This window comes from Bombina bombina, chromosome 7, assembly GCF_027579735.1.
Source record: "Bombina bombina isolate aBomBom1 chromosome 7, aBomBom1.pri, whole genome shotgun sequence".
Classification (NCBI taxonomy): Eukaryota; Metazoa; Chordata; class Amphibia; order Anura; family Bombinatoridae; genus Bombina; species Bombina bombina.
This window is the reverse complement of record NC_069505.1, coordinates 544,441,441-544,456,970: the sequence shown is the minus strand read 5'-3', so window position 1 is coordinate 544,456,970 and position 15,530 is coordinate 544,441,441. Positions and strand designations below refer to the sequence as shown.

The window sequence follows — 15,530 nt, the reverse complement described above, 5'->3', positions numbered from 1 at the left end:
TAAAACCTATTATAATTTGCAACCACCCAGCTTCTCACTCCCCAAACGTCAGCTTGTCCTTACTCTTCTAGTACCAGATTTAGATTTTTGGATGTTGTTATGGAAACCCACAGTCCAAAACACATACAGAGCAAATTCTAAAGAGGTAAGATACATACATGGCCAAGCTCAGCAGAACCTAAGACTTAGAGCTCACATTCTTATATAGGCAAATGCTCCTAAGACAGAAAGAAAACTAAACCCACTATGGAATGTTCAATCATATCATTTTCATTTTGTGATGCTATATACTGTGAGTTATAATTACTTCTAATAAATACATTTTGAAAACTAAACCCCTAACAGGGACCTTTGTCCCAATGTCTCACCTTCCTCTTAAAGTGGTTGTAAAGTTGAATGATTTAAAGCCCAGTATTTAAAAATGCTCTTATAAACATGGGAACTTTAACGGCTAGATTACGAGTTGTGCGTTAGAGTAAAAATTGTTACCCTGTTATGTGAAGAACATTGGAATGTGAAATTATATTTTCATGTCGGGTTAGCGCACTTAAGAATATGCGATTGTGTTTGTAGAGTGGTTTTTCCCTCTTTTTTGCTCTATCGACTTCTATGGGGGAATAAATTATCTTGCGCATTATTGTTCTGCTTTTTACGCGCATCAGGTTAGCGAAAACGGTTTACTTTCAACTTGTAATACGAGCACTCGAGCCGAGCTTTAAATACTGCTCCACTTGTAATTTAGCCCTCGATGTGAATTGTTACTACAGTAGCCCTAAAACTATCATTAAAGGCTTGGAGTATAGAGCTGTTAACATTTGAATAATTTAAAGGGACAGTCTAGGCCACAATAAACTTTCATGATTCAGATTGAGCATGTAATTTTAAACAATTTTCCAATTTACTTTTATAACCAATTTTGCTTTGTTCTCTTGGTATTCTTAGTTGAAAGCTTAACCTAGGAGGTTCATATGCAAATGTCTTAGACCTTGAAGACCACCTCTTTTCAGAATGCGTTTTAACAGTTTTTCACCACTAGAGGGTGTTAGTTCACATATTTCATATAGATAACACTGTGCTCGTGCACGTGAAGTTATCTGGGAGCAGGCACTGATTGGCTAGACTGCAAGTCTGTCAAAAGAACTGAAATAAAGGGGCAGTTTGCAGAGGCTTAGATACAAGATAATCACAGAGGTTAAAAGTATATTATTATAACTGTGTTGGTTATGCAAAACTGGGGAATGGGTAATAAAGGGATTATCTATCTTTTAAAAAAATAAAAATTCTGGTGTAGACTGTCCCTTTAAATGTGAACCAATAGTATAGTATTCCTACAAAATACCTAACATTTAAAATGCTTGATAACCTATACAAAGGAACATTATTTTTTTGGTAAAGGAAGACATCATGGTCCGTTAACTAGATTTGTCAGTGCAGTCATTCTGGCTGTTAGAAATCTCATTCCTAGAGCTTGGACGTCTATAAAAGAACTTAAAGGGACACTAAACCCAAGTTTTCTCTTACATGATTCAGATAGAGCGGCACTTTTAAGCAACTGTCTAATCTACTTGTATTATTAATTTTTCTTTTTTTTATATATTAACCCTGAATTGCTGATTGGTGGGTACATTTAGCCACCAATCAGCAAGCTGTACCCAGGTGCTGAACCAAAGATGGGCCGGCTCCTAAGCTTACATTCCTGCTTTTTCAAATAAAGATACCAAGGGAACGAAGAAAGATGGATAATAGAAGTAAATTAGAAAGTTGCTTAAAATTGTTGCGCTATCTGAATCATAAAAGAAATTGCGTTCAGTGTCCCTTTAAATTAAAAACTTTAATTGATCAATATCATTGTCAAATGATAATTAAACAATATGATGTACAAATAAAATGTTAAAAGATTTATTTTGCAAATGGGGAGGCTATATCAAGCAAATTTGATAACAGAAATAAATTGGAAAGTTGTTTAAAATTGCATGCTCTAATTGAATCATGAAAGATTAATTTTGACTTTACTGTCCCTTTAAAGGGTTTTAGACTCCGGGCGGGGAAGAGGATTTGGGCTGGTATAGGGGAAGAGAGAAGGAGAGGTTAATTGCTATGGTGGACACCCCCATTTATTCATACATTATAGTTTAATGTATGAATTTGGGGTGTTAAGGTTGGATTTATAGTGATAAAATAGGTTTTGAATTAAAGGGACATGAAACCCAAAAAATGTATTTCATGATTCAGATAGAGAATACAATTTTAAACATCTTTCCAATTTACTTCTATTATTTAATTTGCTTCCTTCTCTCGTTATCCTTTGCTGAAAGGTTTATCTCGGCAAGCTCATGAACAGCAGAGAACCTAGGTTCTAGCTGTTGATTGGTGGCTGCATATATATATATATATATTGATTGTGATTGGCTCACCCATAAGTTCAGTTAGAAACCATTAGTGCATTGCTGCTCCTTCAACAAATGATAGCAAGAGAATGAAACAAATTAGATAATAGAAGTAGAAATTGTTTAAAATTGTATTCTCTGTCTGAATCATGAAAGAAAAAAATTGTGTTTCATGTCCCTTTAAGTGTTATAAGCAGGGGCGTATTATGGCCTAGGCCAACAAGGCCTAGGGCAGCAGATTTGCGATGGGCTGCACATCTGTCCTATCCTCTCTCTAAAAGCCAGCATACAGTACAGTGAGCGATAAAGTGCCGGCTTTTACAGAGAAGACAAGGCACTGCGCTGATTAAGGTCGCTCTTCACAGGCAGTGCTCCTTTAAAGTGTTGCTTCATTTAGAGCCACCGGCATTTTTGCAGTGGAAGCGTTCTTGGTGAGAAACTTGCCCGGGGATATGCTTACAAGGTGAGGCTGGAGAAGACCTTGTGCCAATATGCTGCCTCCCCTTGTCAGCTGTGGGGGGTCTGCAAGTGCAGTGCTTATTGCAGGTCTTAGTAACTAACAGACTGGATGCGTCTTGTGCACTGCTTAGATCAGCTTGTGATGTCTAATCATAAAATCTCAGTGCTAATGTATGTTAGCTACTAATAGTTAGCTTTCTCTGCATTCATGAACTCACGGAGTAAGTAGTAAACGGACACTTAAAAAGTTTCATTACTTGAATGATGATAATTACTGTATGTTGTTGCATGTAAGGGGCAGTGATTGTTTCAAAGTGTATTATTCTTATTTCCCTCCCTTCCTCTCTCTCCCTTCTTTCCCTTTCTCCCTTCCACCCTCAACTCACTCCCTCAACTTGTTTCCCTTCCTTCTTTCTCTAAACTCCATCCCTTGCTCCCTTCTTTTACTCTTTTCTTTTCCTCACCACTTTTCTCTCTCTCTCTCTCTCTCTCTCTCTCTCTCTCTCTCTCTCTCTCTCTCTCTCTCTCTCTCTCTCTCTCTCTCTCTCTCTTTCCTTTCCTTTCCTTTCCTTTTCCCCCTCCCCTTCTTTTCTCTCCCTTCTCTCAGGGAGAAAATGGTATTAAATGCTTGCAATTCAACCCACCTGTATGCAAGTGTTTTGCTAGCCCATTTTCTTTTTAATTGTTATTAAAAAACAAACAAAACAAAAACATTTTACACATTGACCCCAAAAAATATTAAGTGGAAAAAAGGCCTAAAACCTTTTTTTTTTTTTTTTTGGGGGGGGGGGGGGGGGCAGCAGAATTTTGAGTGCCTAGGGCAGTACAAAACATAAATATGCCACTGGTTATAATTAATCTTTTTTTCTCTAATATGTATATATATTTGGAGAATATTCTTAAATTAATATTGATTATAAAAAAAAAAAATGTTTTCTTTTTTTTCCTTTGATTTTCTTTGTCAATTAACTGTTTCCCTGAAGTCCAAAATTAAAACTTTCTTGTATTACTCAGGACTCTTTAAAGCACTTGTTATAAAAGTATTTCTCTTTACTATTCTTAAAAGCTAAAATGAAATAAAATATTAACTTTGTATATTATAATATGAAAAATTGAAGCTGGATGTGAGTTACTGCTATGTGTAATCTCCACCCCTTAAAATGGGACCTCCCAGACCACGCCCACTCTTAATTAAGCCCAACCTTTTTTAATGTAAAGCATTGAGCCAGATTTTAAAGTGGTGGATGAAATATTTAAAGTAAAATAGTATTTATTTTTTTGGGGGAAAAGCGCTATCAACACCTAATTATTCTATGACCTAATCATTCTTCAGTATACAATATAGCCCATAATTTGCTATTAAAGGGACAGTCTACTCTACACCTTTAGTCATCTTAAAGTCTTACCTTATATTAAGCTGCAGATAGCCTCCTGCACAATTTTCTATATCATCCAGCAGGAATAGTAAAAAAACATAATTTATGCTTACCTGATAAATTTAGTTCTCTTGTGGTGTATCCAGTCCACGGATCATCCATTACTTGTGGGATATTCTCATTCCCAACAGGAAGTTGCAAGAGGACACCCACAGCAGAGCTGTCTATATATCTCCTCCCCTCACTACCATATCCAGTCATTCGACCGAAAACAAGCAGAGATAGGAGAAACCATAGGGTATAGTGGTGACTGTAGTTTAAAATTAAAAAATACCTGCCTTAAAATGACAGGGCGGGCCGTGGACTGGATACACCACAAGAGAAATAAATTTATCAGGTAAGCATAAATTATGTTTTCTCTTGTAAGGTGTATCCAGTCCACGGATCATCCATTACTTGTGGGATACCGATACCAAAGCTAAAGTACACAGATGAAGGGAGGGACAAGCAAGGTACTTAAACGGAAGGTACCACTGCCTGTAAAACCTTTCTCCCAAAAATAGCCTCTGAAGAAGCAAAAGTATCAAATTTGTAGAATTTTGAAAAAGTATGAAGCGAAGACCAAGTCGCCGCCTTGCAAATCTGTTCAACAGAAGCCTCATTTTTAAAGGCCCATGTGGAAGCCACAGCTCTAGTAGAATGAGCTGTAATCCTTTCGGGAGGCTGCTGGCCAGCAGTCTCATAGGCTAAGCGGATTATGCTTCTTAGCCAAAAAGAAAGAGAGGTTGCCGAAGCCTATTGACCTCTCCTCTGTCCAGAGTAGACAACAAACAAAGCAGATGTTTGACGAAAATCTTTAGTAGCTTGTAAGTAAAACTTTAAAGCATGAACCACGTCCAGATTGTGTAATAGACGCTCCTTCTTTGAAGAAGGATTAGAACACAAAGACAGAACAACAATCTCTTGATTGATATTCTTATTAGATACCACCTTAGGTAAAAACCCAGGTTTGGTACGCAGAACTACCTTATCTGCATGGAAGATCAGATAAGGAGAATCACATTGTAAGGCAGATAACTCGGAAACTCTACGAGCCGAGGAAATAGCTACCAAAAAAAGAACTTTCCAAGATAAAAGTTTGATATCTATGGAATGAAGAGGTTCAAACGGAACCCCCTGAAGAACTTTAAGAACCAAATTTAAGCTCCAAGGTGGAGCAACAGGTTTAAACACAGGCTTGATTTTAACTAAAGCCTGACAAAATGCCTGAACGTCTGGGGCATCCGCTAGATGCTTGTGCAAAAGAATAGATAGCGCAGAAATCTGTCCCTTTAAGGAACTAGCTGACAATCCTTTCTCCAATCCTTCTTGGAGAAAAGATAATATCCTGGGAATCCTGACCTTACTCAATGAGTAGCCCTTAGATTCACACCAATAAAGATATTTAAGCCATATTTTATGATAGATTTTCCTGGTGACAGGCTTCCGTGCCTGAATCAAGGTATCAATGACTGACTCAGAGAAACCACGCTTTGATAAAATCAAGCGTTCAATCTCCAGGCAGTCAGCCTCAGAGAAATTAGATTTGGATGGTTGAAAGGACCTTGAAGTAGAAGGTCCTGTCTCAGCGGCAGAGTCCATGGTGGAAAGGATGACATGTCCACCAGATCTGCATACCAAGTCCTGCGTGGCCACGCAGGCGCTATCAAGATCACAGATGCTCTCTCCTGCTTGACTTTGGCAATCAGACGAGGGAGCAGAGGAAACGGTGGAAACACATAAGCCAGGTTGAAGGACCAAGTCGCTGCTAGAGCATCTATCAGTGTTGCCTTGGGGTCCCTGGACCTGGATCCGTAACAAGGAAGCTTGGCGTTCTGGCGAGACGCCATGAGATCCAGTTCTGGTTCGCCCCAACGAAGAACCAATTGTGCAAACACCTCCGGATGGAGTTCCCAGTCCCCCGGATGAAAAGTCTGACGACTTAGAAAATCCGCCTCCCAGTTCTCTACACCTGGGATATGGATAGCTGATAGGTGGCAAGAGTGAATCTCTGCCCAGCGAATTATCTTTGAGACTTCTAACATCGCTAGGGAACTCCTTGTTCCCCCTTGATGGTTGATGTAAGCCACAGTCGTGATGTTGTCCGACTGAAATCTGATGAACCTCATTGTCGCTAGATGAGGCCAAGCCTGAAGAGCATTGAATATCGCTCTTAGTTCCAGAATGTTTATTGGAAGGAGTGACTCCTCCTGAGTCCACGATCCCTGAGCCTTCAGGGAGTTCCAGACTGCACCCCAACCTAGAAGGCTGGCATCTGTCATTACAATTGTCCAATCTGGCCTGCGAAAGGTCATACCTTTGGACAGATGGGCCCGAGATAGCCACCAGAGAAGAGAATCCCTGGTCTCTTGGTCCAGATTTAGTAAAGGGGACAAATCTGTGTAATCCCCATTCCACTGACTGAGCATGCATAGTTGCAGCGGTCTGAGATGTAGGCGTGCAAACGGCACTATGTCCATTGCCACTACCATTAAGCCGATTACTTCCATGCACAGAGCCACCGAAGGGCGAGGAATGGAATAAAGAACACGGCAGGAATTTAGAAGTTTTGATAACCTGGACTCCGTCAGGTAAATTTTCATTTCTACAGAATCTATGAGAGTCCCTAGGAAGGAAACTCTTGTGAGGGGGGATAGAGAACTCTTTTTCTCGTTCACCTTCCACCCATGCGACCTCAGAAATGCCAACACTATGTCCATATGAGACTTGGCAATTTGGAAGTTTGACGCCTGAATCAGGATGTCGTCTAAATAAGGGGCCACTGCTATGCCCCGTGGCCTTAGGACCGCCAGAAGCGACCCCAGAACCTTCGTAAAAATTCTTGGGGCAGTAGCTAACCCAAAGGGAAGAGCTACAAACTGGTAGTGCCTGTCTAGGAAGGCAAACCTGAGAAACCGATGATGATCTTTGTGTATCGGAATGTGCAGATAAGCATCCTTTAAATCCACTGTAGTCATGTATTGACCCTCCTGGATCATAGGTAGGATGGTACGAATAGTCTCCATCTTGAATGATGGAACTCTGAGGAATTTGTTTAAGATCTTAAGATCCAAAATTGTTCTGAAGGTTCCCTCTTTTTTGGGAACCACAAACAGATTTGAGTAAAATCCCTGTCCCTGTTACTCCTTTGGGACTGGATGGATCACTCCCATAACTAGGAGGTCTTGTACACAGTGTAAGAATGCCTCTCTCTTTATCTGGTTTGCAGATAATTGTGAAAGGTGAAATCTCCCTTTTGGGGGGGGAAGCCTTGAAGTCCAGAAGATATCCCTGGGATATAATTTCCAACGCCCAGGGATCCTGGACATTTCTTGCCCACGCCTGGGCGAAGAGCGAAAGTCTGCCCCCTACTAGATCCGTTACCGGATAGGGGGCCGTTCCTTCATGCTGTCTTAGAGGCAGCAGCAGGTTTTTTGGCCTGCTTACCCTTGTTCCAGGTCTGGTTAGGTCTCCAGACCGTCTTGGACTGAGCAAAAGTTCCCTCTTGTTTTGCATTAGAGGAAGTTGATGCCGCACTTGCCTTGAAGTTTCGAAAAGGCACGAAAATTAGACTGTTTGGCCCTTGGTTTGGACCTATCCTGATGAAGGGCATGACCTTTTCCTCCAGTGATATCAGCAATAATCTCCTTCAAACCAGGCCCGAATAGGGTCTGCCCCTTGAAGGGAATGTTAAGCAGCTTCGATTTTGAAGTAACGTCAGCTGACCATGATTTAAGCCATAGCGCTCTGCGCGCCTGGATAGCAAAACCAGAATTCTTAGCCGTTAGTTTAGTCAAAGGAACAATGGCATCAGAAACAAAAGAATTGGCTAGCTTAAGTGCTCTAAGCTTGTCAAGTATTTCATCCAATGGAGTCGCTACCTGTAAAGCCTCTTCCAGAGACTCAAACCAGAACGCTGCAGCAGCAGTGACAGGTGCAATGCATGCAAGGGGCTGTAGGATAAAACCTTGTTGAATAAACATTTTCTTAAGGTAACCCTCCAACTTTTTATCCATTGGATCTAAGAAAGCACAACTGTCCTCGACAGGGATAGTAGTACGCTTTGCTAGAGTAGAGACTGCTCCCTCCACCTTAGGAACTGTCTGCCATAAGTCCCGTGTGGTGGCCTCTATTGGAAACATTTTTCTAAAAACAGGAGGGGGAGAGAACGGCACACCTAGTCTATCCCATTCCTTAGTAATAATTTCTGTAAACCTTTAAGGTATTGGAAAAACATCAGTACACACTGGCACTGCATAGTATTTATCCAGTCTACACAATTTCTCTGGCACTGCAATTGTATCACAGTCATTCAGAGCAGCTAAAACCTCCCTGAGTAACACGCGGAGGTGTTCAAGCTTAAATTTAAATGTAGAAATATCAGAATCAGGTTGCATCATCTTCCCTGAGTCAGAAATATCACCCACAGAAAGAAGCTCTCCTTCTTCAGCTTCTGCATATTGTGAGGCAGTATCAGACATAGTTCTTAAAGCGTCAGTATGCTCTGTATGTTGTCTAACTCCAGAGCTATCTCGCTTTCCTCTAAATACAGGTAGTCTGGCTAATACCGCTGACAGTGTATTATCCATGACTGCCGCCATGTAAAGTAAACGCTATGGGCGCCCTGGATGTACTTGGCACCATTTGAGCGTGAGTCCCTTGAGCGGGAGTCAAAGGATCTGACACGTGGGGAGAGTTAGTCGGCACAGAATATGATCTTTATTGCTTAAAGTGAAATCAGTACATTTGGTACACATTCTAAGAGGGGGTTCCACCATGGCTTTTAAACATAATGAACAAGGAGTTTCCTCTATGTCAGACATGTTTATACAGACTAGCAATGAGACTAGCAAGCTTGGAAAACACTTTAAATCAAGTTAACAAGCAAATATAAAAAACGGTACTGTGCCTTTAAGAGAAACAAATTTTGTCAGAATTTGAAAAACAGTGAAAAAAGGCAGTAAATCAAACGAAATTTTTACAGTGTGTATAATAGGCTAACAGAGCATTGCACCCACTTGCAAATGGATGATTAACCCCTTAGTTCAAAAACCGGATCAAAAAAACGATATAGACGTTTTTTAACAGTCACACCAAACTGCCACAGCCTTACTGTGGGCCTACCTTCCCCAACAAATGATTTTGGAAGCCTAAAAGCCCTTTAGAGATGTCCTGTAGCATTCAGGGAACTCCTGGATGTCTCAGTCTGTAATAGTTAATGCACAAAAAAGCACTAAACTAGGCCCCTCCCACTCATAGTAACACAGTGGAAAGCCTCAGGGAACTGTTTCTAGGCAAATTTAAGCCAGCCAGGTGGAAAAAACTAGGCCCCAATAAAGTTTTATCACCAAAGTATATATAAAAACGTTTAAACATGCCAGCAAACGTTTTATATTGTAAATATAAAAGAGTTTTACCTCATAAAGTAAGCATGATACCAGTCGCTATTAAATCAATGTATTCAGGCTTACCTTACATAAATTTGGTATCAGCAGCATTTTCTAGCCTTCATTTCATCTTCTAGAAAAATATTAACTGCACATACCTCATAGCAGGATAACCTGCACGCCATTCCCCCGCTGAAGTTATCTCTCTCTTCAGACATGTGTGAGAACAGCAATGGATCTTAGTTACAACCCGCTAAGATCATAGAAATCCCAGGCAGATTCTTCTTTTTTTCTGCCTGGAACAAAATAGCACAATTAGTACTATTTAAAAATAATAAACTCTTGATTGAAGCAAAATAACAGCTACATTTCACCACTTATCTCTTACTACCTCCATGCTTGTTGAGAGTTGCAAGAGAATGACTGGATATGGTAGTGAGGGGAGGAGCTATATAGACAGCTCTGCTGTGGGTGTCCTCTTGCAACTTCCTGTTGGGAATGAGAATATCCCACAAGTAATGGATGATCCGTGGACTGGATACACCTTACAAGAGAAAGTTATTTTAAAAATAACTTTATGATGACTAAGGTGTAGACTGTCCCTTTAAAGGGACATTAAACACTAAATAAATGCTAGATAGAATGAAGCATTCAGAGAAAAGATTAGTCTGAGAATAACATGTAGATGCATTTTTTAAAGTTTCATTAGTTTTTTATATATTGATAAAATAAGTGTAAAGTTTTAATGTCTATAAAACAATGGGAGCTGCCATGTTGTAACTTAGGGTACCTTCTCTGCTGTGGCCAATTAGAGACAGTTATAAATAGGTCACTAGAGTGTGCAACCAATGGCTGTGTGGAATAAAACAGTGTTCTGCACTTCCATTTCTAACAGGAACTGAAAAGCTCACAATTTCAGAATGGAATTACAGGATACGGGGACAAAATAAATAATGAACGTAAATTGCAAAGGTTTTTTTTATATATACGATTTATCATTTTATAATATCATCTCAAAGTGTTTAATGTCCCTTTAAGGAGACATAATTAGTAATGTTTCCTGAAATCTACTTTACTTTTATCCACTGTGATTTTTTATTTTTTTTCTTACAGGTAATTGTCAGATTATAGATGAAGACTGTGAAGATGCAACTCACTCAACTGTCGAATCAGCAGGTAGTTTCACTGACAAACTAGCCCAGATATAGATAAAATGAGAAGCATTTTGTAATTTTAGGATGTGTGTATTGCAATAAGTTAGTATACCATCTGAATGTGAAAAATTTCTGATTACATTAACATTTTGTTTATTGCAAATGTTTTGCAGTGGTCAAACTCCCCGCCCACTTGCCTTGTTTGGAGTAGCCATTCCAAACTTGGTATTAGACACAGCTAGCTACTGTTATTCTGGTTGCAAAACATTGCTATGCACTATTTAACATTATCACTTCTGCTGAAGTCAATAAGGGAAATATATGTAGCAGGGTTAGGTTTGTGACACCTGCAATATGTAATATTTTCATCGTAGTGCCTTTTTTATTACATGAAAGGGGAGCAAAGTAAACAAGTTTAAAAATTCCCCTCTCCACTATATATAATTAAAGGGATAGTGCTAAAATAATTTAACCCTGCAAAAGGATTAAATTGTATTTATAGGAACTAGCTTAAAGGGACATAATACCTATATACTAAATCACTTAAAAGTGATGCAGTATAACTGTAAAAAGCTGACAGGAAAATATCACCTGAGCATCTCTATGTAAAAAAGAAAGATATTTTACCTCACAATTCCTTCAGCTCACCAGAGTAAGTATTCTGTAAAAAGTTATCTTTCAGTTAATATCCAGCTGAAAGTTGAAAAAGAACAAAAAAAAACAGCCAATCAGCATCAACAGTGCTGGAATCATGCTTTGCTTTACTGTGGTCTTGTGAGATTCCAATGAAACCTCGTGAGATTTCATGGTAAATGGATAGAAAAGTAAGTTGTTACTGTTTTTCTGTGGCATATTCAGATATCCTGTGAGAGCCCGTGCACTAGTATTCAAACACCCTGCCTGCTCAATCTGGGGGTGGTTGGTATTGCTTCTAAATATGTCATTTGTGTCATACAAGCCACTGTTGACTCTCTGAGAAGGTTTAGTGTTTGAATATAGGCGTCCTGGTCCTCATAGCATATGTGCGTATGCCGCAGAAACGCAGTAATAGCTTTTACTAGAAGCATTTTTACTAATGGAAGTATATTTAAAAAAATGCTTCAATTTCAAATCAAATTGTACCCATTCACATTTAATTTTTGACCTTTCTATGCCTTTAATATTGACTTTCATGTCCCTTGAAACATTATTTATTAGAACCTAAAGTTATTTATGTGAGTGTGTTATATAACACAGAACTTACTTTAATGGTTCCATTCTGTATGGCTATCAGAGAGCTCATTCAATATAATCTTCTTCTAATTTAATAAAGCATACTTTAGATATTGAAATAAATACACCCTAATGATAATTTAATATGTAACTAAACACAGAATTTATGAATATATACATTTGTTTTTCTTCTTCTCTAGGACCATTTGTGATCAGAGATGAGGAAAAACCTAAAGCAAATTATGTAGCTCTTCCCTCAAAGGACGGTTTATTTGAAAGTGGAGAAGATCCCATGAGGAACAGTACCATTAATCAGCCTGAATGTGAAGGACACACTATTTTGACAACTGAAATACAAGACCTAAATCAATCAGAAACTCAACAATGTGTATTGGATAGTCACAAAATTATAAATAACAATGATAAAAATATTTTACAAGAAAATAAGGAACATATATGTAGCGAATGTGGAAAAGGCTTTGATAACAAGAGGCATTTTAATAATCACTTGAGGAACCACAGAGGAGAGAAACCATTTATATGTGGTATGTGCGGAAAAGCGTTCTCATGCAACTTTCATCTTATTGTACATATAAGATCTCACACTGGAGAGAAACCCTTTGTGTGTAGTGATTGTGGAAAAGGTTTTACCAGTCGTTCAGCTATGCTTTTTCACCAGAAAAGCCAGACTGGAGGATTTATTTGTTCCATATGTGGTAAATCGTTAATTTGCCGCTTAGGTCTTGCTAGACACAGGTTGATTCACACAGGAGATCGTCCATTAGCTGGTTCTCACATAGGGCAAAAAATGATGCACTCCACAGAGAAGTCTTTTGTTTGCAAAGAATGTGGTAAATGTTATAAAAACCGTTCATCGCTATACGTTCATAAAAAGATACATCACGATATCCGACCATGTGATTCTGGACATGAAGACCAACACATAGGCCACAAATGGATGTATTCTTCAGAGAAGCCCTTTCTTTGCAAGGAATGTGGAAAATGTTATAAAAACCGTTCATCTCTGTACACTCACAAGACAAAACATGCTCATTTGCGACCATTTGAGTGCAACATATGTAGTAAAAGATTTAGTACTGATTCCCGTCTTGAGCTGCACATGAATAAACATACTGCAGAGAAGCCCTATATCTGCTCTGAATGTGGGAAAGAATTTTGTCAGAGTTCAGAACTTGTTAAACATATGAGGTTACATATGGGAGATACAAGCTATGCTGCCAGTGAGTGTGGAAAGGACTACACAATTAATGAGAATACCATAACTCAAGAGAAAAGCAATACAGGTGAGAAGCTATTTGTAAAATGTCAGCAATGCATTTGTATAATCTTGGTATTGTCTCACTGGTTAAAGTATGGAAAGAGGCTAGACCAAAACATAAAATTAAGTGAATCAGCAAGCTATGTTAGACACATCAGCTAGAGACTGGATACTAGCTGGCTATAGTATGATTATGGAGGTGAAGCACCAATCAGATTATACACACTTAGTCCAGTAAAATGCAAATAGGGTAGCTGGAACATGAAGTATGATATGTCTTGAGCAATCTGGTTATATATGAATAATCCTGTATATGGCAAACAGGGAAACTGGAACTAGAGTGACTGCAATGCACACAATCAGATAATATAAGCTCACTGCAGAAAGGGGCAAACTAATAACTGGAACAAGATGTACTATATGGCTGGAGAAAACTGTTGTAGATTGCTATTAGCACAGATCAGCAAGCAAGATAGAGAAAAACACAAGTATTTAAAGGGACAGTATACACCAATTTTCATATAACTGCATGTAATAGACACTAGTATAAAGAATAATATGCACAGATACTGATCTAAAAATCCAGTATAAAACCGTTTAAAAAAGTTACTTAGAAGCTCCCAGTTTAGCTCTGTTAAAAAGGTAGCTGGAACACACACTGCAAGTGGGAAATAGCAGACACTCCCCCCTCCCCCTTCCTTTACATATGGAAAGACTATTTACACAAACAGGAGCAAGCTGGAGTAGGTATACATCAGCATTCTTCTAAAACTTTGGGGCTTGGTTAGGAGTCTGAAAATCAGAGCAATGTTATTTAAAAATAAGCAAAACTATACTATTAAAAAAAACCCTGTATGGGCTATATAGATGTATCATCTACAAAACATTTATGCAAAGAAAAATCTAGTGTATAATGTCCCTTTAAGCAGAAAGACATTAAAATATTGAAATTCACAATATCCACGAAAGCAAGCAGAGTCATACAAAGGTATTCTGGCAGCTATTAATAATCAAGCTGTAGCAAGCAGTGTCATACACAGGTATTTATACACAGGCAGAGTTGTGATATGACTTTTGGTCAAGAGGCAGCAGGAAGTCACACACCTTTTCAACAAGTATTGATAATCGCACACAGAGCAATGACATTCTTAGTCAGTTTAGGGGCCTGGAGACTGAGTAAGAGTATATATGTAGGACCAAGTAACACTTATGGGCAATTGTGAAATCGGTGTACGGCAACATCCCAGCATCATCTGCAGATTCAGAGATAAATCCAGTATTCTAAAAAACACAAAATTACACTGTTGTTGCAGAATATAAAAAAAATACTTGTTTAGCACAGGAGAATACACAAAATAAATTGTTTTGAGAAGAGTATTACCAGAAAATAGTCTTATGGTCCCTCTTTACATTAAAGGGACAGTCAACACCAGAATTGTTGTTGTTTAAAAAGATTGATAATCCCTTTATTACCCATTCCCCAGTTTTGCATAACCAACACAGTTATAATAATACACGTTTTACCTCTGTGATTATCTTGTATCTAAGCCTCTGCAGACTGCCTCCTTATTTTAGTTCTTTTGACAGACTTGCATTTTAGCCAATCAGTGCATGAGCTCAATGTTATCTATATGTAGGCTGACCATATTGCCGCTTTAAAAAGGGACACATATGAAAAACACATATGTCAGGGTTCTTATACAAAACATTTCTTTTAACAGCTATGACATATGTATTTTTCATATGTGTACCTTTTTAAAGCAGCAATATGGTCACCCTATCTATATGACACACATGAACTAACGCCCTCTTGTGGTGAAAAACTGTCAAAATGCATTCAAATTAGAGGCGGCCTTCAAGGGCTTAGAAATTAGCATATGAGCCTACCTAGGTTTAGCTTTCAACTAAGAATACCAAGAGAACAAAGCAAAATTGGTTGTAAAAGTAAATTTGAAAGTTGTTTAACATTACATGCCCTATTTGAAGAAGTTAAGAAGCAGCTGCCGTAAGATCGCTGCTCCTTAACTCGTCCGCCACGTCTGAGGCGTTGGACAGCAATTAGCACCATTGGATACGATCAGGTTGATTGACACCTCCTGCTAGCGGCCAATTGGCCGTGAATATGCAAGGGGCGGCATTGCACAAGCATTTCACTAGATTTTTGCCGATGTGCGGTGGACATGATCAGTGTGGGTAGTGCCAAGATAAAGGCTAAGGGCTTATGTAAAATTAAAAAC

General features: G+C 38.8%; 1 protein-coding gene across 1 annotated transcript in view; it reads left to right on the top strand.

Annotated features, from left to right (window-relative positions):
- LOC128636524 (zinc finger protein 585B-like) overlaps positions 1 to 15,530 on the top strand; it is a 101,334-nt gene that overhangs the window by 18,809 nt on the left and 66,995 nt on the right. Inside the window, exons 5-6 of the mRNA XM_053689523.1 lie at positions 10,762 to 10,824; positions 12,215 to 13,318. Of these exons, the coding sequence (XP_053545498.1) occupies positions 10,762 to 10,824; positions 12,215 to 13,318 (1,167 nt within the window). The remainder of the gene's footprint in view (positions 1 to 10,761; positions 10,825 to 12,214; positions 13,319 to 15,530) is intronic.